This window comes from Pinus tabuliformis, chromosome 8, assembly GCF_031772625.1.
Source record: "Pinus tabuliformis cultivar Carrire ecotype Pingquan chromosome 8, CPIR1, whole genome shotgun sequence".
Classification (NCBI taxonomy): domain Eukaryota; kingdom Viridiplantae; phylum Streptophyta; class Pinopsida; order Pinales; family Pinaceae; genus Pinus; species Pinus tabuliformis.
Window position 1 is genome coordinate 46,432,834 of NC_142294.1, and position 25,304 is coordinate 46,458,137.

The following is a 25,304-nucleotide window of genomic DNA, read 5'->3' on the forward strand; positions in this document are numbered from 1 at the left end:
GGTTTTATTTATTTACCATACCTCCACTTTATTTATATTTTTATTTGTTTACACCCTTGCATGTATATAAGGTGACTTATGGAGTAAATATAAAAAATGTTTTAATAATTTACCATACCTCTCATTTATTAATAAACTTTTTTTATAAATATGGTATTTGGCCCATACGGTTCACTTAAATAAGCCCTATTCTTGAAAATTAGGGCGAATGGAAGTTTGTAACTCCTAATTTCAAGCGCTAGATTTACTTTTTTTACCCTCTCCCTTAAAATAAGGTGGGCTATTTGAGGCGATTTGTAAAAATGTACTATGATACAAAATATTCGCCCACTAAAAATTTAAAACCCCTTAATTTCCCCAAAGGGCGAATATTTGCCCCTAAAATTTTCCATGTGTGACTTGGAACAGGGGTAGGACCCTTCTGTAACTAGCCTGTTGTTTTAACTGTGCAAAGTAGGAAAACCCATGGGGGTTTCGATCATGGTCTATATGTCTTCAAAAGGCAGGGTACAAACCCTCGTTGTCAAACTAGCTTTTGTATGTAAATTTAAACTCTTGGAGGTTCGATGGTTTTCTTCTGGGTTATCAATGTTCTTTGCTATTTGATTTAGTACATGTATCAGACTGTTTAAAGAAATAGAAACAAATTGTACAGGACAATGCTTGAATATTATTTGTAAATGTACCTGTGATTTAAATTCGAAGCGTATGATCTTTGTTGGGTTTGCTTTAACTATAGTTTCTGTTCCAGTACGTTATTCTTCACGAAATTTATATTATTTGTAAATGTACCTGTGATTTAAATTCGAAGCGTATGATCTTTGTTGGGTTTGCTTTAACTGTAGTTTCTGTTCCAGTATGCTATTCTTCACGAAATTTCTTTAATGTTGTTCTGCTTGGAGATTCTGTAGTTTGCCTAATTATCAAAGTCTCACAGTCATATCTTAATTACCATTTCATCACTCATGCACAGAAAAAGAATCACTTTACTTATAGAAGAAGTCTGTATTTAAATTGCTTTCACGTACACACAAAATATTCAATGCAATTTATAACTCTTCTCTTTCTCCTAAAAAATGGCAGACCCTCACAATGGGGATCTGGTTTGGCTTTTATGCCTTGCCAGGGTTTCCTCACAGTTGAGAAACTGTCTTCTAGTTACCTAACAGTTTCTTGAAACAAATTCTTAGTATTTAACTAATCCTAATTTACTGTTTCTTTAATTTTAAATGACAATGGTTGTGTCAGCCCAAATTTAAATAAAAACAAAAATGAAATAAAATTCACAAATCTCTTCTTCTCTTCAGCAGAAGAAGTCAATTCCAGCTGTCGCCTTTTAGTTGGATGCTACTACATCATTTTTTCCTTAGAAGACAACCCTCAGTTTATATGAGGGAATTGTATTGCCATTGTGTATTATTATTTTGAGTCAGAAAAGAAAAGGGGACTGTGTGAAAGCGAAGAGGAAATTACAGAGGATCTGTTGTAGGTTGTATCTCTTCATTTTGCTGGATAATATAAAGCAAAGACTGACTGACCGTTTCTTCGTTGACGTAGCCCAAATTGAGTGAACCACGTACATCTGTGTCTATCTCGTTTTATGTGTTTATGTTTCCACGATATTTTATGTGTTCCATTGCTCTGTAATATATAATTTTCTAACATGATGGATCAAATTTTTAATGTGTAATTTTTTCTAATCATTTAATTCCATGTTCTATATTAATAAATTTACACATTAATAAATTTAATCTCTCAATGTTCACTAGGTTTGGGTTTATGATGGATCTAGGCTAGTTTATTTTTTTATTTTTTATTATAATTTTTTCTCCCACATATATCATATGTAATTATTTAAATTTTAATTTTTTTAGTATAATGAATGAGACAACATCTCCTTCATATTGGGCTATAAAACACCTTGCCACGGAGTACAATAAACATATTGGAGTATTTGGAAATATTAATTGTTTTAATAACCCCTATATATATTATCTTTTTGAAAATTGTGCAAATTGTGCTTCATGTTTACCACTATATACATTGTGTGTACTCTTATTAATTATGTTAAATATTTGGTACAAACAAAAAGCCTATGGAAGAAAATGAATTCTAGATTCAAGCCTAACTCAGCACGTCATTTGTATTCATATGGTCAAACAAAAGTGGTATAACCAAACTCTTCGCAACCTATAAACAAGTTTAGTTAGAGATAAACATGGTCGATGGGATTTAGCTTTGGCTCAATCTGAATTTGCTTATAATAACTCAGTGAATAGATAAATTGGTGGAAATATGTTTCAAATAATTTCTAGTAGGTCTTCAAAGACATTGTTGATTTGGTTGTGTGTACTCTTATTAATTATGTTAAGTATTTGGTACAAACAAAAAGCCTAAGGAAGAAAATGAATTCTAGATCCAAGCCTAGCTCAACACATCATTTGTAGGCATATGGTCAAACAAAAGTGGTACAAGCAAAGTCTTCACAACCTATAAACAAATTTAGTTAGAGATAAACATGGTCGATGGGATTTGGCTTTGGCTCAATCTGAATTGGATTATAATAACTCAATGAATAGATACATTGATGGAAATATGTTTCAAATAATTTCTAGTAGTTCTACAAAGCCATTGTTGATTTGGTTAAGTTCCTAGAAATAGGTTGAGAGTTTTGAACGACGTATGAAAAGAGTGTAAATCTTTCTTGATTAATTATGAACAATTCAAATTAACAGCCCAAAGATCATCAATACCGAATATTTCACAAACAAAACTTAATATGATCTATTGTTTAAGATGACATACCTTGATTAACAGTGGAAGATGTAATGGCTGCCATCTACTTTCTTCTGACTCCTACTCTTCTTCTCAGAATTCGGTTTCTCTTTCTAGCCCTGTTTCTTTATGCGCTTCTTGATGGAGAAGAATGCGACTCTTGGCAGGGGGAGAGAGGACCCAATCCTTTTTATATTATTTAACTCTAAATCTGGTACGTCCATCATATACCAATTCAACGCTTTAATGCTTTAATGCTTTAATGCTTTTAACGCTTTTAACGCTTTAATGCTTTAATCGGGTCACATTAAGATTTAGAAACTGCAAATTTCTAACATTCTCCCACTTGACCCGACTATTCATAATATTAAGTGTTGAACATCATACTATGATAAATTGCTGAGAGTTATGGCGGTTGTGCACTATTAATTCAATGCATTTCCTTCCATATACTACAATCCCAACAAACCATCAATTCATACTCATAATTTATATAAAACAACATAATGGTCCACATAATGTCTTATATCATAATGATTAAACATAATATCTTTATAAGACTCTTTCTTGTTTAAAATTACATAAAATACGTACTACTATATTAAAACAAGAGACACATAATTGTATATCAGAAACACATAAAAGAGCTCAGAATGTCACACATCAATTATTATTAATACAACCAAGACCCATTCTTTGAACATGTTCCTTAAATTGTCTTGGTTGTAACCCTTTCGTCAAAGGGTCTGCAATCATAAGTTCTGTCCTGATGTGCATGATTGACACTCTTTGTTTCTGAACCTCATCTTTCACAACAAGATACTTCAGATCTATGTGTTTGGCACCTTTAGAGTACTTGTCGTTCTTTGAGAAAAATACTGCTGCAGAGTTATCACAATAAATTTTCAGCGGCTTGCTAATGGTGTCGACAACCGCAAGTCCTGAAATAAAGTTCCGCAACCATAATGCATGAATTGTGGCTTCAAAACATGCCACAAATTCTGCCTCCATAGTGGATGAAGCAACGATAGTCTGTTTCGCACTTTTCCATGATATGGCACCTTGAGCAAACATAAACAGGTAACCAAAAGTCGATTTTCTAGTATCGATGCATCCAGCAAAATCTGAATCGCTATATCCGATCACCTCCGATTCATTGGATCTTCTATACATGAGCATGTAATCTTTCGTGCCTTGTAAGTACCTCAAAACTTTCTTTGCAGCTTGCCAATGTTCCCTTCCTGGATTACTTTGATACCTCCCTAACATACCTACCGCAAAGCTGATATCCGGTCTAGTACAGGTTTGAGCATACATCAGGCTACCAACAACAGATGCATATGGAATTGATTCCATTTCCTTTCGTTCAACATCATTCTTAGGACATTGCATGAGACTGAATTTATCACCTTTCTGTACAGGAACTGTCCCAGGTGAACACTTACTCATTCCAAATCTCTCTAGAATCCTTTCGACATATCCTTTCTGAGACAATCCCAATATTCCTTGTGATCGTTCACGGAATATTTCTATTCCAATCACATAGGATGCCTCTCCCATATCTTTCATTTCAAAGTTCGTTGAGAGAAATTCCTTAGTCTCATGCAATATACTTAAATTATTTGCAGCAAGCAAGATGTCATCAACATAAAGGACTAGATAAATAAACTTGCTCCCACTGATCTTTTGGTATATACAGTGATCAACCGTATTTTCCTTAAAACCAAAGGATGTAATAATGGTATTGAACTTAATATACCATTGCCGGGATGCTTGTTTAAGCCCATATATTGACTTCTTAAGTTTACACACCAATTGTTCTTTACCTTCTACAGAAAAACCCTCAGGTTGATCCATATAAACATCTTCATCAAGATCTCCATTCAGAAAGGCTGTTTTCACATCCATTTGATGCAACTCCAAATCATAATGAGCTACTAATGCCATTATTATTCTTAGTGAGTCCTTTTTCGAAACAGGAGAAAATGTCTCCTTGTAATCAACACCATCTTTCTGAGTGTAACCCTTAGCAACAAGTCTAGCTTTATACCGTTTGATATTACCACTAGAGTCGTGTTTGGTTTTAAAAACCCATTTGCATCCGACTCTTTTACAGCCATGTGGTAACTCAACGAGATCCCAAACTTCATTCTGTTGCATGGATTTCAGTTCTTCTTTCATGGCATTAATCCATTCCTTTGACTCTTTACTTTCTACAGCATGTGAAAACGAAACTGGATCCTTATTGATTCCAATATCATAATCTGATTCTTGCATATAAACCACATAATCATTAGAAATAGCTGACCTACGATTTCTTTGAGGTCTTCTTAATGCTACTTGTTGTGGTTCATGCATATCAGCATTATGTAAGTCATTTCCTTCAGGAAGTACTTCTTCATTTATATGTTGTTCATTATCATCATGCTGTTCTACAACAGCTGGAACAACATTTGGAGTAATAGTAGATGGAGGAACTATTCTAGGCAATGTAACATTTACCCTTGTTTCCTTTATTTCTACTATTTCTCTTCGAGTACTCCCACTGACTTCACCATTCTCAATGAATCTTGCATTACCAGTTTCTATAATTCTTGGACTATGATTAGGACAGTAAAACACGTACCATTTAGATTTCTCAGGGTAACCTAAAAAATACCCACTGATCGTTCGAGAATCTAATTTCTTTTCATGTGGATTATAAATTCTCGCTTCCGCTGGACAACCCCAAACATGCAGGTGTCTTAAGCTAGGTTTCCTGTTAGTCCATAACTCAAAAGGAGTCTTTTGAACAGCTTTACTAGGAACCCTATTCAACAAATAATTAGCGGTTTTGAGAGCATACGACCACAAATTCTTAGGTAGTGTAGAATCTGACATCATACTCCTAATCATATCTATTAATGTCCTATTGCGCCTTTCTGCTACACCATTTTGCTGTGGTGTACCTGGCATTGTGTATTGCGCACATATGCCATGACTTTCGAGGAATTTTGCAAATGGACCTGGACACTGACCTGACTCATTATATTTACCATAATATTCACCACCTCTATCAGACCTTATGATTTTCACCTTTTTATCTAATTGCCTCTCAACTTCCTTTACAAACGTCTCAAGGACATTCACAGATTGAGATTTTTCATGAAGCAAATAGACATAACCATAACGGGAAAAATCGTCAATAAAAGTGATGAAATACTTTTCTCCATTAAAGGCTGGAGTGTCCATAGGTCCGCAAATATCAGTGTGTATTATTTCAAGAAGCTGGCTGCTTCTAGTGGCTCTTTTCTTATTATGTTTGGTTTGTTTACCTTTAATACAATCCACACATAATTCTAGATCACTAAAGTCCAAATTTGACAAAATTTCATTACTTACTAATCTCATCATTCTTTCTTTGGATATATGACCTAGTCTTTTATGCCACAAGAAAGCAGAATTTTCATTCAACATGCTACGTTTACATCCAAAATTATTTACTACATTCAACAAGGAATTCGCATAAGTGTCATTCAGTTTCAATTTATATAAACCATCAATTAGAATACCAGAACCAACATTATCAGTATTCTTATATAAATCAAAACAGCCAGATCCAATCATACATCTAAAACCAGAAATATCCAACTTACTTACGGAAATAAGGTTTCTAGATAATGAAGGTACATAAAGGGTACTGTATAAGTCTAATACATATCCACTTTCTAGAATTAGACGATAAGTCCCAATGCCTTCAATTGAAGATTTCATTCCATTTCCCATAAAGAGAAAACGATCTTCATTTGGATTTATGGTTCGGATCATTAGAAATCCCTGCATATTATTGGAAACATGAGTTGTAGCACCAGTATCAAGCCACCATGTATTAATGGGAACTTCAACTAAATTTGATTCAAAACATACGAAAGATAGATAATTACCTTTCTTTTCGAACCAAGATTTCCTTTTCGGACAGTCACTTTGATAATGTCCTTTCTTTTTACAGAAATGACATTGAACATCCTTTAGTTCCTTCTTTTCCTTATCCTGCCCATTCTTAGCAGGTGCCTTTTTCTTCTTGAAATGACTTGATTTTCCTTTCTTTTCTTTACCAGCTTTATTACTCACAAAACTTACTGAGTGATTCACTTGATTTTTCAACCGTCCTTCTTCCTGAACAAGTCTACTGGCCAATTCATTAACATTCCACTTATCCTTTATAGTGTTATAGTTAATCTGAAAAGGTCCATATTCAGAGGGTAGCGAGTTCAGGATGAACTGGACAAGAAAAGAATCCTCTACTGTAAGTCCCAGGGAGTTTAACCTTGCTGCAAGATTAGTCATCTCTATAATGTGCTCTTGCATAGTTCGCGACTCATCAAACTTCATGGTCGTGAGTTCTGCCATAAGAGTACCAGCGAGTGACTTATCAGCTGAACGAAAACGCTCTTCCACAAACTGCATATATTCCTTAGCACTTTCTGTTTGTGGAATTGTTGACTTGATGTTGTTAGCAACAGTCATCTTAATAAACATAAGGCTCAATCTGTTACTGCGTTCCCATGCTTTATGGTGTGATTTTTCTGCCTCAGTACTATCTTTTGTAAGAGCAGCAGGTTTATCCTCAAGGAGTGCCAAGTCAAGATCCTGAACACCTAAATGGAAATTGACTTGTTCTCTCCATTCAGAAAAATTAACACTAGTGAACAATGTAACAGATGAAGCATGTGTATTCATGGGAACTCCTGCAAATTAAAAAAAATGAAATAACTGTAAGCTCATAACTAACGCGATTCAGATGTAGACATAATAGCATAATATAGCACTCCTTTGGGTAGATACTATCTTATACTTAACATAATCAAATACCAAAACATAAGTAGGTAATAAATATATTCAATTAAATAGAACTGACATCTTTGGATGATCAATATTTATTTAATCAAAATATCTATTAAACCTCATCATGTCAACTAGTTATAAAACAAGACTTTCCTTTGGGTAAGCTCTCAGGTTCTATCATTAGTGACGCCAGTGTTAATTGGTATTATTATAACTGGCAATTTCTATCAATAATCATTATGTCACTTATGCACTAAATGACTATTCTGATTTTGACCACTTTGGTGATTAACAAAATCATAAATCTCATGTGCATAAATGATTTATAACACATACTTTATGCAAAACAATTTCAATCCCACGAAGTAAAAATTCTGGTCGATTACAGGCCCCAACAAACCCAATGCAAAAATCTGGCAGAATATGGGAAAAGTGAGTTTCGCTCGCACTTTCCTTTCAATGAGGAAGGCGAAAGGAGCAAGCACAACCGTAGTGGCGGCATTCCGGTATACTACAAGCACAAAGTGATTCATCCCTCTATTAAAAGAGACTTTCGAGATAATATTCATGCCCGCATATCCAAACTAAATTGATCGCAATAGGTTGCGAATACGTGGAGAATTATGAATCGAATTATGAATCAAAATTCCACCGAAAAAATTCCTGAGCTCTACATTTCACCAACGAATCGGATATGGGCAATCGCCGGTATCATATTCGTTATTATATTTTATCACGGAATGACAGAAATATTTTACTCAGTAATAAAGCAGTGGATGGTGGATCAATTAAAGCAGATACGCGAAGAAAGCAAATCACTTGATCAAAAAATTGTGGGCATGCGGAGGATTTGATTAACATCATGAGTAAAGCACAGAACAGATCAATTGCAATCATAGGAAATATTCAGTTATTGATTGGTGGCTCTGATACCAAATGTAAATCTTTCTTGATTAATTATGAACAATTCAAATTAACAGCCCAAAGATCATCAATATCGAATATTTCACAAACAAAACTTAATATGATCTATTGTTTAAGATGACATACCTTGATTAACAACGGAAGATGTAATGGCTGCCATCTACTTTCTTCTGACTCCTACTCTTCTTCTCAGAATTCGGTTTCTCTTTCTAGCCCTGTTTCGTTATGCGCTTCTTGATGGAGAAGAATGCGACTCTTGGCAGGGGGAGAGAGGACCCAATCCTTTTTATATTATTTAACTCTAAATCTGGTACGTCCATCATATACCAATTCAACGCTTTAATGCTTTAATGCTTTTAACGCTTTTAACGCTTTAATGCTTTAATCGGGTCACATTAAGATTTAGAAACTGCAGATTTCTAACAAAGAGTTCATAAACAAATTAGAATGAAACTACAACGCAGTAATGATAGTTAAAAGAAAAATGTTAGATTTGAGGAGACTAAAAAGTTTTTGAAGGAGATAAGGTAATGGCATACCCAAGAAAAGATAGGTTTTTCATAGGGATTTTTTTGAAGGAGATAAGGTAATGGCATATCCAAGAAAAGATAGTTTTTTCAGAGCGACATATATATAATAAGCTTAAGTATAAAAAGATGGTCCGTGTCAGATTTTAGGAAAATATCTAATAATACTTATAAAGCTGGATTTAACTTCTAAAATTTTGGTGTTTGGAATCGATTTACAAGTAATCTTACTCGTATTATACTCAATATTGCAAATCTATATGGTTACTGAAATAATATGAATCATCACTGACTAGTCATGAATTAGTTCTCTAATCAGAAATTTCATGGAGCAAAGGACGATAATATCAAAGTCGAAGGAACAACTATCAATTAGACCAACGGAAGACATTGAAGGGATAATTGTAAAGAGGGTTAGTGGGCAAACCAAGGTGGAGATTATCCAAAGTATTTGGTTAAATGGAAGAACAGAAATTTAGAAGAAAGCATTGTGGATTTTTGAGGAGTTGGGTTGTTGTCATTGACCTTCTTTCCAAGGGTCAGCAATTCAGCCCACATGTGCAAGATTTTCATATTTTTCTAACCAAGGGTGTTTAACACAGAAGCATCATTGGCCTCCATCGATTGACATCACCCAAAAAGATTTGTTTTCTCCTTTTATTTAAATCTCTATGTTTGCTTGGCATATTGAAATGAAGAGGTGAGTTTCATTGACTCTAGTCTACCGTTCCAGCAAGTTAGTTGCAAACATAAACTTACCTGTCAAAAATAAAATTTAAAAATGACTTTCACTGCTGACCATTAATTTATCTGGACGTCCAAAACAGCAACTGACGGACTGTCAAATTTCAGCTCTGAAAAAGGGATGGCTTACTAGTGAGAAAATTTTGAAGCGTGATTATTGAAACCTTTAAGCAGTAAAGCACAGAAATTAGTTTCTATATCTCTATCCTTTGACAGTTAATTCTCTATAACCTACTTAACTGTGTGACTAGTGGTTCATTGAATAACCTCTAATTTTGTGAACTTTTCTTTGGGTTAAATAATTATTTCAAAAGATACTTAAATGTCTCCATGTAACTCTAACAAATAACTCTTCTCAGATGTCCAAATATCCACTTGACAACTTGTTCCCTAGCCTTCAATCCTCACTTACTTTTATTGCAGACAATATAGAACATGCACAAGACTGTCCTATTGGAGGGAAATACTGAAACTGAATTACCAATTTTATGACAACTATAACAACATATATTTCTTTATTATCTTTATGACAACTTGGCTTTGGTCCCATCAAGTCACAAGTTAAAAGCTCATGTTCAAAGCTCATGGGAGAGGTTGAGGTTGAGGTAGGAGCTAGTTCGGGGAATAAAACTGTTCTTTAGGGCATCCAGGGTTGATTGAGCCTCACACAATACTGGTGACAACATTTTACAATTGGACAGATCATTCTTCCATCCAACATTAGGGCTGGCCCAAGCCTAGGCTCAGCCGAACTTGGAATATATATAGATATATAAAATTGGTGGCTCTGACGAAGATAGCCACATAATATTATATTTAAACCAACCGACTTAACACGGGGAATATTACAAAACCAGGAAGAACCCTTTTTATTGATCACAAAATAATCCATATTACAGAATAAACATGCAAAAAACACCAAAACTAGTACCAGAGTGTTGGTGCCACACCGGCATAAAATCTATGCTTTGGAAATGATCTCTCGTGACATAGCATGATAGCACTTACTAAGAATGTGTGCATGTGCTTCTGCAAACATAAGTTCGGTGCATGTTATTCCAGGATATGTGATCAGCTAACTTGCATATCTCGTCTGCATGCGCAATAACTAAAACTTGAAAGCCCTAATTCCACATGAAGATAGCTCTCATAAAATTTATGCTTGATCATTGGTGGACTAGAAATACATGCCATCATTCAAAATGCACAGACATCACCTCTTAACTGAAGAACAATAACAAAGTGTACATACTATTTCATTCACATCATTGGTGGACTAGAAATAAATGTCATCATTCAAAATGTACAGACATTACCTCTTAACTGAAGAACAATAACACACAGTGTACTCACTATTTCATTCACTACCACTAGAACTTCATATCTTCGCCCACTTTATATGGTCTGTCATGAGGTTTTCCGAGAACAACCTCTCTTTTCAGAATATGCAATTCTCATACAAAAGGGATATTATATCCACGTAAATCTGAATTCAAACTGTCAGTTTGAATGACCATGTTTAAAACCAAATGGAAATATTGTTCAATCAATTTCGTAAACATCAACCACTATCAAGAAGCTGCATCTTAATTCATACCTCTTTGTATACTTCATAACGTTAAGGTAAGAGCTGTATTGAAGGTCCTATAGGAATGAAACTTCCGCCTTTCCTGATTTATTAAAGCATGTAAAATTCAACATGGAACTATGCTAAGCAATGAAGGAGCATCCCATACTAGAATTCCAGGCATCCATTACTATACTTGCAGAGAGAATGTCAATAGGCGCAAATTATAACTACCTACTATATTTCTGGCAGGAGATGTACTTTTCATCTGAGAAACAAACTGATGTCACTTTCTTTAAGACCTTTATTTTCATTTTTTCCCTGGGATTTGAAGCGCAAAGCCAATTTCCAGATTGGTGAAGTTTTTCTAAATCATCTGCATCTCATAATTATCAAGCCTGTGGGATTATTTCCAACATACAGTCAATAGAATTGTCAACAAATACACATAATTGAAAAATGGATATTGATACTGAATGAAATCCCACAACAGATAGATGTGCCACTGTAAATCCAACCTATCACATCGCATAAATAACAAAAACAAACCAAAACAGCCCATAAAACATGACATCAAAATACAAAAGTTAACTTGTAACATAATATAGATAACAACAAACCCATGACAGTGCACAAGGCATGATGCCCAAAATAGAAAAGTTCCAAAAATAACTCCTGAAATGAAAACCAGAAAACCTGGCTGCAAAGTTCCATACCTGTTTAGCATTCCGAATGGGAAATAGGGATAGACAGATGTGTCTTATGACCTCGGTTGAAAACCATGTGCGTAGCATGACAGGTTAATTTAAAATCTGGGTCAAAGGAGGAGGTCCTGTGGATGCTAGGCAGTGGAAAGGGCCCTAAGAATACATATTCTTCATAGCAATCATTTTTAATTAACCGTTACAACTCTAGGAGGTCAGCCTTCTTCAAGCCATAACATTGCAGAAAGAGGGAATATATCGCTGCAGTAATACATCCAAAAAAACTATATACTAGAAAATGACATAATCGAAATTGTCAACAACTCTCAGCTTCTTAATGGATGCGACCCCCGGAGATCGATATAGGTCAAAAAGTTAAACAAAGATTATTGACAATAACAATAGAGGGCACAATTGCATTTTGCCGTGGATGAATGTGAAACTCGGATTGTAATCACTCCTGAATTATGCTCTCTTTTTTGAAAAAGGAACATTGTGAAGGGCGAACTAAGTTAGATCCAGCCATCTTCAGAAAAATTCTGCATGCCGTTCATACCATTCACTTCCAATGCTGAGATTATCTTCACTTGAATTAATTAACTGTTGAATAATTAACATAGTTTTGGTTGATTATAAGCCATTTGAGCTGCCCCAAATTGCAATTTCTCAGCCTTGAAGGTTCCAAATAACAGAGCCACGGAATCTTGTCTGGAGTGGTCAATTCATTGCCAAAGCTGTTCTTTCAGGCCCAAAAGACCTAAGAAACCATCTTACCTGCTCATTTAGTCCTGAATCCAACAAAGCATTCAATGCTGAACGATGCAGCCGGAAATCTAATTCTAGCCCTGCAGCATGAATATCCTTTAAGAACCGAAGTAATTCATCAAGCCTATCAGATTTTGAGAAAGCATTTACCATAATGCCAGCCAATGGCCGATCAACATTACCCCCATCTTTCCTGTATTCATAAAATAATCTGATAGCTTTGTCAAATTGGCCAACCTTATTGTGACCTAGAATTACAGAAGTATAGGTAACCTTATTTGGAACAATACACATGCCTCTCATTTCATTTAACAGTTTCTCTACTTGGTCCAAATTCCCTACTCTGCTATACATATAAATCAGAGAATTGTATACCCATGCGTTTGGGACACACCCTGCCTCTTTCATGCTATGAAACACTCGCAATGCAGCATTCACATTCCCAAGCTTCCCATACACAGCAATCAAATTGGAATAAGCCACAACACATTTCTTGAAACCTCTGATCTGCATCTCGCACAAGAGAGACTCTGCAGTTGCATACATTCCTAGTTGGGTATACACATTGATCATGGATGCATAAGTTCCTTGCCCAGGTCTACATCCTAAAGACACCAATTGTTTGAATACTTTCACAGTGGCGTCTGGATCTCTCTTTTTTGCATACCCATTGACAATAGCACATAATACACAATCTGTAACCTTAATATCCATTTCCTTCATCAGTTTGACAACTTCAAAGGCCCGTTCACAAAGCCCTGAATCTACATACATTAGCACCATAGTAGTGAATACAATGGGATCCTTGAGGCACCCAGCAACACGGGCCTCTTCAAATATCTCCTGTGCTTTATCCACCATCTTGGCCACTGCAAATGCATGAATCAAAGAATTGTAAAATATCCGATCAGGTTTGATTCCTGCCTCCTGCATTTCCCTCAAAACTGCCAATGCTTCAGAGGGTCTCCCCCATTTCCCAAAGGTATCTGCCAAGATACTATAAGCAACTCTATTGGGTCTTATTCCCTTTTCTTTCATTTCCTTATAAACACCCACAACTCTCCCCAACTCCCCTGCATTCCTCAGAACGGCCATTACAAAACAGTAACTCTCAACGTCTGGCAACACGCCCTTCATTATCATCCTTCTGTAAACAGACATTGTTCTGTCATACATACGTCTCTTCATATAAGCACGCATCAGAACATTATAAGCAGCAACTCGGTGCTCCTCATTGTTCTCAATTAACTCAAGCCATGCTTCTGCAACTTCAAATTTACGTGACTTGACGGACTCTATGAGAATCCTATTCAAAATTCCGAATTCCGGCAAAAGCCCATAGTTCCCGATATCTTTTGCGAGTTGTCTCAGAGAAAACCACTTCTCTGAATCCACGAAATAGTTTGCTAGGATTTTCATGTTCTTGGAATGCAGTTGAAATTCCGGCTGTCGCTTTGCAATTTGGTAGAGTTTTACAGCTTGGGTTCTAGTCTTGGAAGATTTGAGCATTTTGAAAAGGTGTCTATTAGAAATTACTCCATTATCCTTAAGTACCTGAGAATGGGGTAAAATCTGGTCGTTTTCTTCAGCTGTCTGCACTGCCCCTTGGACGACTGCAAATCGAAAATGGCGTCTGCTCCGAGGGAAGCCATTGAAGAGGACAAGATGGGCACTTTTGGTCTGTTCTGTGATGGAAAATTTTCTTCTGGGCTGTTGCTCCTTGCAGACGAGATTTGAAGTGGGAGTCAGACTGAGATGAGAATGGCGAAAAGATGACGATGATGAGTACAACGATGAAATCAAGGGGAGAAAAATATTTTCGGAATCCATTTGCTCGGCTCTGCAACAAAAACGATTGAAATCCGAAGAACACTGTTATGTTATGCGACGAGAGAGTTAAGATCGATGTTGCAATAAAAATTCAGTACACGTGTCATGAAAAATTGTGGATAGGATAAGGATTTTTGATATTTCGATGTAAGTGGCAGTGGGCAAACATAAATCTTACCATTGGGCTCTTTCTCTCAAGTCTAAGTCTCTAAGTCTAAGTCTCTACATTGAATTATTTTTCTGGATGCATTTATTTTTTTTATTTATACATAATAATAAGTTTAAAATCATTTTTCGAAATTCTTATTGTTTAAGTAAGGACTAATTCTCATCAACTCTGTTGTGAAAGAAGGCATTGTAAAAGGTCAAAGGAAGTGTGGGAGGAAAGAGGACGTATTTTTTGTTTTTCCAGAAAAGTGGAAACAGGGAAACATTTCATTTTAGAATGTAGGCCTTCAAAGAGAACAGGGAAAGTTATGCAAATACGTTGGCAACGAGCTCTTAGGATAATTTATTTAGCAAAGGGTTGTCGAGAAGCTAGGAGCATTTATTTTGAAGCTTCACAAAAAAACCCCAAATACATCAAGCAGATGAAAAAGCAATTTGTCCCCTAGGCTATCTTTAGCGTCGTGGACGTTAAAATAATTTCTTTCTTTCTATAGAATAATAATATAATGTTTAAGGTGAGGGAATATAAAATACATTTTTTTGGTTATAAGATCATAAATACCTTCCATTAGTTTGTTGGTGGAAACTAGACTAATGGCATAAATTTAGAAGTTTAAAGTTGTTCCCACTGCTTTTTAATTTGCTAATGTGAAAACATAAACTATAAATAAAAATAAAGTATTACTTAGATTGTGGTGCATATACTAATAGGCAAAATCTTGTTACAAGGCAAAATATAAAACAAAGTTTGAGCTTGGAGTGCTTTCACGTTGCTAGGATGTGTGTCTGATCAGGTGGCTTGTGATCAACACTAGTATATGATGTGGGGGGTTTGGTGCCAATGACATGCCTGAACAACAGGTTGATTTTTCCATTGACAATGTCCATTTTCTCCATGAGTTCAACCATATAGATAATAAGTTCTTATTGAGAGTGTGATTTGTCAATGAGAACCTTTCACATAAGAGTTTTTACATGTCAATATATATTAATAATCTGTATGTAGGCACATGCCTTGGCCTTGATTGAATTGCCGACATTAGGGATCCAATCTCTGGTCTACCCCTCCACATGAGAATTAGGGGCAAATCTATGAGCTTCCCTAACTTGGTCTTCAATATTTGAAATAACTCTTTGGATGTCATCGGGGATAATGCATCTATATTGCTCCATTGCAACACTAGCTGAGGTTTGCGCGCAAGTGTTGTGCAGGGAAGGGGAGTTGAATGTAGGAGAAGGAGGCGGTCCAGGCCTACCACGATGGCCATGTGATCTAGATTTAAACAGGAACGCAAAAAACTACAAATATAACCATAAATACAGAGATGCAACAAAAATTATAACACTTCATTTCATTAATATCAAATACTAAAATATGCTTACAAACAAAATGGAAATAAAACTAGCTCGGTCGATGGTAGCTCATCTCTTATAAGAGATGTGGTGGTTACATGCCTCTGAACTGTGCTACAATGAGGCTCAGAGGCCTATTTATTATTGAGAAAGAATGGAAAACCCCACACATCCAAAAAACCTAACCTTAGGAGATGAAGCGCCAAAACTATGGGCCCCGTTTGGGTAAATTGGTACATCAACTTCCTGGGGTCATAACTTTGGCATACGATCTCCGTTTGACGCGCACAATACCTTGTTAGAAATATCTATCCGAGGACTACAACTTTCAACCACCCAACACTAATATATGACCACTATTGGCCTCGGTTTTTCCTAAAAAATGTCATTTAGGGCCTCAAAACGTCTTCGGATGTTCAAGACCTGAAAAATTGCCAAAAATAGTAAATTGTGCTACAATTAAGGACACTGAAAATATGAAAGAGACACTGGTGGGGGTCCAAGTGGAATAGGTGGGTGGCCATCAACATCCACTTGGTTCATTCCTTCCCCTTAGGAAGCAATGGTCCCCATTGCATTGAGTTCCTCCACGAGATGAGGAAACTTCTGTTGAACTTGGTCCCTGGTGAGCCACTTGCCTTGGTGAAGGAGTTGGCCTGCTTTGACAACTCAATATAGTTGGATCCTTCGTTGTCAGGTGTTCTTGATCGGTGTGTCCATGATTCGATCAATTGTGGCTTGTTCCATGCAGTTTGGGTTTAACTCTATTGGTGTGAGTTGTTTTGAATTGTCGGATGTGTCCAACAATGGTGGGAAGTAGGGCCGAAGGCGGTCCACATTGAACACTGGGTGTAGACCAAATAATGGTGGAATATTGATCTCGAAGGAATTGTCCCCTACTGCCTTGGTGATGGTGTATGGCCCATATCAAAGCGGGTGAAGCTTGCGGTGGGGCCCAACGAGGCGCTCCTTCTACAAATGTAGTTAAAATTTGTCGCCCACCTAGAACTTGTGTGGCACCTGATGCTGAGCATTGGCTCTATCAGATATGTCATGGACATGTTGGCGGATGTGCAGAATGTGCTCAATGAAGTTGTTTGCCTTATTGACTTTGGAATGGACATGAGCTGAATTTGCCTGAGTAGGTGCAAATGGTATGGTCACATCAATGGGACATAGTGGCTAGAATCCCAAGTCTACCTCAAAAGGGTTATGGCTAGTCGAGCTGTGGAGGGCCCGATTATAGGTGCGTTGGACATAGGGGAGGCTCTCATCCCATGTGCATGGATGGTTTGAATTGTATATGTGTAGAATGTGTACGATCATCTTGTTGACGACCTTTGTTTGGCCATCAGTTTGGGGATGGAAAGCTGTGGACTTAGTGAGCTTGGTGTCCAGCATCGACCATAGACTGGACAAAAATGTACTGAGGAAACTGTTGTCCCGATCTAAGATGATAGATTGTGGGATCCCAAAGTGTACTGAAACTCATTCAAAGAAGAGTTTAGTAGTGGCTTCTGTTGTGATATTCTTCTTGCAGGATGCCATGATGACCATCTTCGAGAATCTGTCGATGACCACAAAAACATAGTCATTTCCATGCTTAGTGGAAGGAAGGCCCGACATGTAATCCATGAAGATGGACTCCCAAGGTTGACTAAGGGTAGGTAATGGAGTATAGAGGCCTTGCTTCTTGATGGTCAGTTTGGCAATGGTGCAGGTAGTGTAGGATCTGATATACTTCTCGACATCCTATCGAAGATTCGACCAATAGAAATACTTTTGTAGTACTACCACTATTTTCTCAACCCTAAAATTCCCAGTGACCCGACTGTAGTGCGCTTCCAAAATCATCTTGGCACGCTCACTTGAAGGAACACAAAGGTGTCCTAGGTGGCATAAAAATGCATCATGGAGGTGAGAATCTAGAACTTGCTGACCCTCCAAGAGCGTCTAGTATGTGTGGCCGAATTTTGGGTTGCTTTTGTAGAGAAGTGGCTAATCAGAAGTCTCATGCCCACAAGAGTTAAGCACAATTGTTAACGCCATGATCGGTGGTTGGATGAGGAAGTCTGCAACATTATTGGTGCTGCCCTTCTTGTACTTGATATTCAAATGGAACTATTAGAGGTATGTGGATCACTTCTGATGACGATCATTCTGCAAATTCCCTTGCATCTATATGAACTACAGGGGTCAATGGTCTATGTGGATGACCATTTCCTTCCCCAAAATGTAATGCTTCCATTGTCGGTAGGCCTGCACAATGGAATACATCTCTTTTTCATAAGTGGGATACTACCGGATTGTGTCTGAAAGTGTCTCACTGTGATATGCCACTCGATACGCCTGTTGAGTAAGGACCACCCCAATAGCATAGTCAGAGGCATCTGTCTCGATCTCAAATGGTTGTTGCAAGTTTGGTAATGTGATCATTGGTGCAGAGTAGAGGCGATGTTTCAATTATGTGAAATCCTTTTGTTGAGATTCAGACCAGAATAATTTTTTTTTCGCTCCTCCCTTAGTGACTTGACTCAAGGGGCAAGTCATACGAGAGAACCCCAACACGAACTTGCAGTAGAAATTGGTAAGACCCAAAAAGATGCGGAGCTCTGTCTGAGTGGTTGGGGCTAGCTAATCCCGAATGACTTGGATTTTGGCTAGATCCACATGCACCCCATGTTCATCAATAATGTATCCAAGATACTGAACCTGGGTCATGCCAAAAGTGCATTTCTCCAAATTGGCACATGACTTGTGTTGCCGTAGTGTTTGGAGAACCTGTCGGATGTGGTGGAGGTGCTCTTCCCAACTTTGGCTAAAGATCAGGATGTCATCCAAGTATACCACTACAAATGAGTTGGTGAATGACCACACGATTTCATCCATTAGCCTCATGAAATTTGTAGGAGCATTCGTCAACCTAAAAGGCATCACCAACCATTCGAAAAGGCCCTCCTTGGCTTCGAAGGAAGTCTTCCACACATTAGAGGGTTTGATTGGTACTTGGTGATATCTAGACTTCAAGTCGATCTTGCTGAAATATTTGGCCCCCTTGAGTTCGTCCAGAAGGTCATCAATTAGTGGGATCGAGTATCTATTCTGGAGAGTGATCTTGTTCAGTGTATGATAGTCAATACAGAGTCTCCAACTCCCATCCTTTTTCTGTACCAATACTATCAGGCTCCCACAGGGTGATGAACTTGGCTAGATGTGATCTTTCTGCAACAACGCCTGAATCTACCTCTTGATTTCATTGTTCTCCAAAATAGAGCACCGATAGATTGGTCCATTGGGCAACGCTTCACCTAGGGTCAAATCGATGGAGTGCTTGACCTGATAGTGTAGAGGCACCCCTATGGGGAGGTAAATATGTCCTCGTACTCCTCCACGACCTTGTCCATTTGTTGTTGTCGTGCAGAGGGGCCCTATCTGGAGGTATCATCTTCTTCTTTTCATGAGGGTGTATCATTAGGAAAACAAATTTCCCAGTTTTGGAAATGAGCTTACTACATTGTTTTGCAATAACCAAAGAGATGGCAATAAGCGATACTACCTCTGGTATTCTGTACATCTTGTTTTCCAAGGTACCAATTACAGCGCGAGGCCTTGACTCATATACATCATGTCACTTCCACAATTATGGTTGGCCTAATAATACATCACAAACATTAAGAGGAGAAACGTCACATAATACCTCATCCGTGAAGGGTTTGATGTTGTATGGAAGGTGACACTACTAGCTGACACGAAGATCTCGTCCTTGGTGAAGCCACCTGATGGTGTATGATTGTGAGTGTGCTATGGTCAATAAGCCCAGCCGCTTCATGAACTTTGTTGAAATGAGGTTCTTTTGGCTCCCACTGTCGACAATGAACTATAGTGGGGAACCCTTTACCCACATCTAGGAGTGGAAAGACGCTCCTCCTCCTCTGGATATTTGGGTTCCTATGTGTTAGGATATTCCGACACATAGGATATAGTTAAGTTCAACTTGGTCTAGTATAGAGTTAGGTTAGAGTTAGGTAAAGTGTGTTTCTTTACCGTTGTACATTTTGTAACTTACAATCCGACGGTCACGATATGTAGTGATCCGACGGTTCACTCTCACCTCGGTATTACCGACACTTGATCCGTGGCTTGACACCCGATTGGTCCATGAGTTCTATTTAAAGCGCATGGAGGGTCATTGTTCGGGTAATCCGTGCATGAGAGAAGCTTATGTAAATTTTCATTCTTTGATTAATAAATTGCCTGTAGTACCCACGTTGGGACAGGCCGTGGACTGTTTCCCTCCTTGCACTCTGAGGGTTTTAACCACGTCAAAAATACTGGTGTATTGATTTGAGATCTGGTTGTGAGCGGTGTCCTTTTGGTATTCTTTCTGTGGAACTTACCCTGTAAATTCCTACATGGTATCAGAGCTATTTGAGGGCCGCGTCCGTTGGTGATCCAAATCTGAAGCCGGTAGAACTGCATACGGCTGTCGTTTCCTAGATATGCTGTTTCTGACTGCTTTCGGGCCGAGAGGACTGCTCTGTTGCGTTCAGAGCATTTGTTCCAGTGAGGAACCCCTTTCGTTTCACGCGAAAAGGTTTCCGGTAGCCCTAGCTGCGTCATTTTTCAGATCGGGAGGTATACAGTATTTTTTTTTGCAGTTTACTGTTATTTTCTCTATGCTTATTTCGGTCTCAGTTTATTTAGCCTTTTTTTAATCGGATCTATACCTTTCATTTCTGCGTATGCTCTTTGCCCTGCGACTCTGTGCGATCTGGGCAAATCAGAAACAGAAAGGAAGGATTTTTCTCATGCGTATGCTCTTTTCCCTGCACCTTAGTGTGATCTCGGAAAATCAGAAACATTGAGAAAAATATTTAGTTTTTCGGCTAAAGCTAACTTTGAGATTTTTTTTTTTTTAATTTCTAGTTTTTTGGCTAAAGCTAACTTCGAGCCGCAAGGTTCGTTTTTCTTTGCATATTCGTGTTGGGTTTTGTGTTTTGTAGGAAAAAAGAGCTTTCTCAAGGCAAGCACGCAAACCAAGGCCCCCCCCCCTCTCTCTCTCTCTCTCTCTCTCTCAAATTTTTTGTATAGATCAATTGGTTCAAAGCTATTTTAAGAGAGTAGAGGTCTTGGGTTCAAGTCTCCATTTTGTGGGGGCGGATTTTTTCATTCCCGCACATTCGCGCACTTTGCCGGCAACGTCAAATTTTTTTTTTTCAAAAAGCCATAACTTCTTCATCCGGAAGCCTTTTTCAGAGCCGTTTTTTTTTAAAACCACCTATTTTTTCGAGATCTATCCGTTGGAACACTTACTTTCAGCATCTTCAGCTTCAGTTTTTTTTTCAAAAATGGAAAGTCCATGCCAAGTCATTCTTGACAGCACTAACTACTTCCAATGGGTAGAATACATGGAAGATTTACTTAGAAGTAAAGGTCTCTTCAGAATAGCCACAGACCAAGAGAAGAAACCAAAAGATGAAGACAAGGCGGCAAAATGGGAAAATAGACAAAATCAAGCACGTGGTTTGATAGGGATGTCTATTTCTCCTGATCTTAGATTCCACATTGCAGGACTTGAGACTCCTCATGAAGCATTAGAAAAACTTGCTAAAGTTTTTGGGATTAAAAATGAAATTAGAGCCCATCAACTTGAAAATGAGCTGCTTACTTTGGATCCTAATAATTTTTCTTGCATTGAAGATTTCTTGTCCAAATTCAAGACCCTTAGATATCTCTTGGAAGGTGTTAAAGTTAAGAAAGAAGATGGTAACCTTATTTATTCCATCCTTACTAAGTTGGGACCAGCCTACTCTGTATTTGTTTCCACTTTCCATTCTACAAGGGAAGCTTTCATTTGTCAAGGACAAGACTACAAGGCCCCTTCCTTTGACTCCTTTTGTGATTCCTTAATAAGAGAACAAGAAAAACTCTTACACCTTGGTCTTCTTAATCTTGGAAACTCTTCCATGAAAGCGTTAGCCGCCCAGCAACAACCAAATTCAAAGAATCCTAAGAAGTCATATCCTCAAAAGAATGGTCCTAAACCATCTCAGCCTCAAAATGAAAGATCATTTCAGCAAAATGATAAGACCAATAAAAACAAATGGAAGAAGACTGATAGACATTGTAACTTTTGTAATCGAGATGGCCACTTAGAATCTAAATGCTTTAAGAAGATGGAAGCCTTGGAAGCCGCAATGAAGAAACATAACATCCATGTGGAACCTACTTCAACTTCAACTTCCGGAATGGCACTTTCTGCATGTCATTGTCAATCATCTCAGTCTGGTTATGCATTAAATGTATCTTCTTCTTCTTCTCATTCTCATGAGTGGCTCATTGATTCTGGAGCCTCTTGTCACATGGCAAAAAACCAAGCCATGTTTTCTTCTTTAAATGATTGTAACACCAAAAATATATATATTGGTGATGATAGATCTCTTAATGTTGTAGGGACTGGAACTGTTCATCTAGACAATGGTCAGTTTAATGATGTATTATGTGTTCCAACTTTATCCTGCAACCTTCTATCTGTCTATCAGATAACTCATTCAGGTGAAGGTAAAATTGTTGAATTTTCACCTCATGATGTTGTAATCAAGGATCTAAAAGATCCTAAACAGATTCTAGCTACTGGTCTTGCTGATGATTCCAAAAGGTTGTATAAGTTTCACAACTTTGGGTCATCCAATCTTCCCTCAGTATTTGTTGCTCATAATGATGAAGTGAGCAAACTTTGGCATGAGCGATTTGGTCACTTAAACTATCGCTCCCTTCAGCATCTATGTAAAGAAAATATGGTGACAGGTCTTCCTATGGTATCTTGCAGAGATGGTGTTTGTTCCGGATGTGTACTCGGAAAACATCATCGGGACAATTTTGACAAACGTGCCTCTTGGCACGCCTCAGCCCCTTTACAGCTTGTGCACAGTGATTTATGTGGTCCTCTTCCTGTTGCTTCATTCTCTGGCTGCAAGTACTTCTTAACTTTCATTGATGATTTCTCCAGACGCACTTGGGTATACTTCTTAAAACTCAAGAGCGAAGTATTTAACACTTTTTTGGCCTTCAAAGCCTTTGTTGAAAAACAATCTGGACATCAAATTCTTAAGCTAAGAACTGATAATGGTGGAGAATATGTTAAAAACACATTCATCAACTTTTGCACCGAAAATGGAATTCAAATGCAACATACTGTTCCATACACTCCACAACAAAATGGTGTAGCTGAAAGGAAAAATCGCACCTTAAAGGAAATGGCTAATTGTATGCTGCAATCTAAAGGACTCAGTCTTAGTTTTTGGGCCGAAGCAATTAATTGTGCAAATTATATAATCAATCGCACTCCTACTAAGGTTCTAGAGAATATCACTCCAGAAGAAGCTTGGAGTTCCATTAAACCAGATGTAAGTCACTTTCGTGTGTTTGGAAGTGAAGCATGGGCCCATATTCCAGATGAAAAGCATAAAGCTTTAGAACCTAAGAGTGAGAAATGTACTTTTGTTGGATATTCTGAAGATGTAAAAGGTTATAGACTTATTCCATTTAAGTCCAAAAATGTTATCATTAGAAGAGATGTAAAATTTGATGAAAATAAATCGGCCTGCGAGCCTAGTCCGGCGGATGTGCCACCTCTTCCTATCTCTTCTACTTTTGAAAACATTTCTTCTTCAGATGATGAAAGCGAGGATGATAATCCTCCCCCACCTTCTCAGGATCCTCAACTTCCAAGATGGGTCCGTGCTACTCGGGATGCAGCAGGTGATCTTGCCGGTGATCCTACAGATCAGCGACGTACACGTTCTCAGTTTGAAAGAGCCTCTTCTTTACTGGCTCAAGCTCCAGTAAATCATGATCCTGACACTTTTGCAGAAGCTTCAGGCCATCCACATTGGGAAGCAGCTATGAATGAAGAATATCATTCATTGATGACAAATGATACATGGGATCTTGTTCCTCTACCAAAGGGACGCAAACTTGTTAGATGTAAATGGGTTTACAGAACCAAGTATGGACCAGATGGGAAAGTTGATAAACATAAAGCTCGTCTCGTTGCTAAGGGCTTTTCACAGGTTGAAGGCATTGACTACACTGAAACCTTCTCCCCTGTTGCCAAAATGAACTCTATCCGCCTTGTTCTTTCCCTTGCTGCCTCTTTAAAATGGGAAGTCCATCAGATGGATGTTAAATCTGCCTTCTTGCATGGGGACTTGCAGGAAGAAATCTATATGGAACAACCCATTGGCTTCATACAAACAGACTCCAGCCTTGTTTGTCGACTTAAGAAATCCCTTTATGGCCTCAAGCAAGCTCCTCGGGCTTGGTATGCCAAAATGGATAGCTTTCTTTTAGAATCTGGCTTTTCTAGGTGTCATTCTGACAATACTGTCTACACCAAGAAAGTGGGCAACTCTCTTATCATCCTTGTTCTTTATGTTGATGATCTTATTCTTACTGGTAGTGATCCCAACCTTATAAACCATGTGAAGTCCAGCCTTAAAAAGAAATTTGAAATGACAGACTTAGGACATTTACACTATTTTCTCGGTCTTCAAGTCTTGCAATCCCAAGAGGGTATTTTCCTTTCCCAGTCCAAGTATGCTTGTGATATTCTTCGTCATTTTCACATGGAAGACTGTAAGCCAGCCCCTTCTCCCTTTCAGTCTGGAGTCAAACTTTCAGTCTCTTGTACTTCTCCTGAAGTTGATGCTACCTTATACCGTCAACTTGTCGGAAAACTCTTGTATTTAACCCATACTCGTCCTGATCTTTCCTTTGCTGTTGGCCTTGTTGCTCGTTTTATGCAAAACCCCTGTGAAAGTCATTGGAAAGCAGCTAAAAGAATACTTCGTTATGTTCGAGGTACAATACAGTTTGGGATTCATTACAGTGCCAAAGCAGCTCCTCTGTTAGTTGGTTTCACTGATTCTGATTGGGCTGGTGACCCTGATGATCGGAAGTCTACTGCCGGTTATGTCTTCACTCTTGGTTCAGGACCTATTACATGGGCTTGTAAGAAACAGGCTGCCATTTCTCTTTCATCAGCAGGAGCAGAGTATCGTGGTGCCGTGGAAGCTAGTAAGGAAGCCTTGTGGCTTCGTCAGATCCTATCAGAGTTTGGCT

General features: G+C 37.9%; 1 protein-coding gene across 1 annotated transcript; it reads right to left on the reverse strand.

Annotated features, from left to right (window-relative positions):
• Positions 1–11,934: 11,934 nt before the first annotated feature.
• On the reverse strand, positions 11,935–14,728 carry LOC149234063 (pentatricopeptide repeat-containing protein At5g13770, chloroplastic-like). The gene has a single exon (XM_089461101.1). It carries the CDS (start codon positions 14,658–14,660, stop codon positions 12,783–12,785), a length of 1,878 nt encoding a protein of 625 aa, XP_089317227.1. The 5' UTR covers positions 14,661–14,728; the 3' UTR covers positions 11,935–12,782.
• Between the last annotated feature and the right edge of the window lie 10,576 nt (positions 14,729–25,304).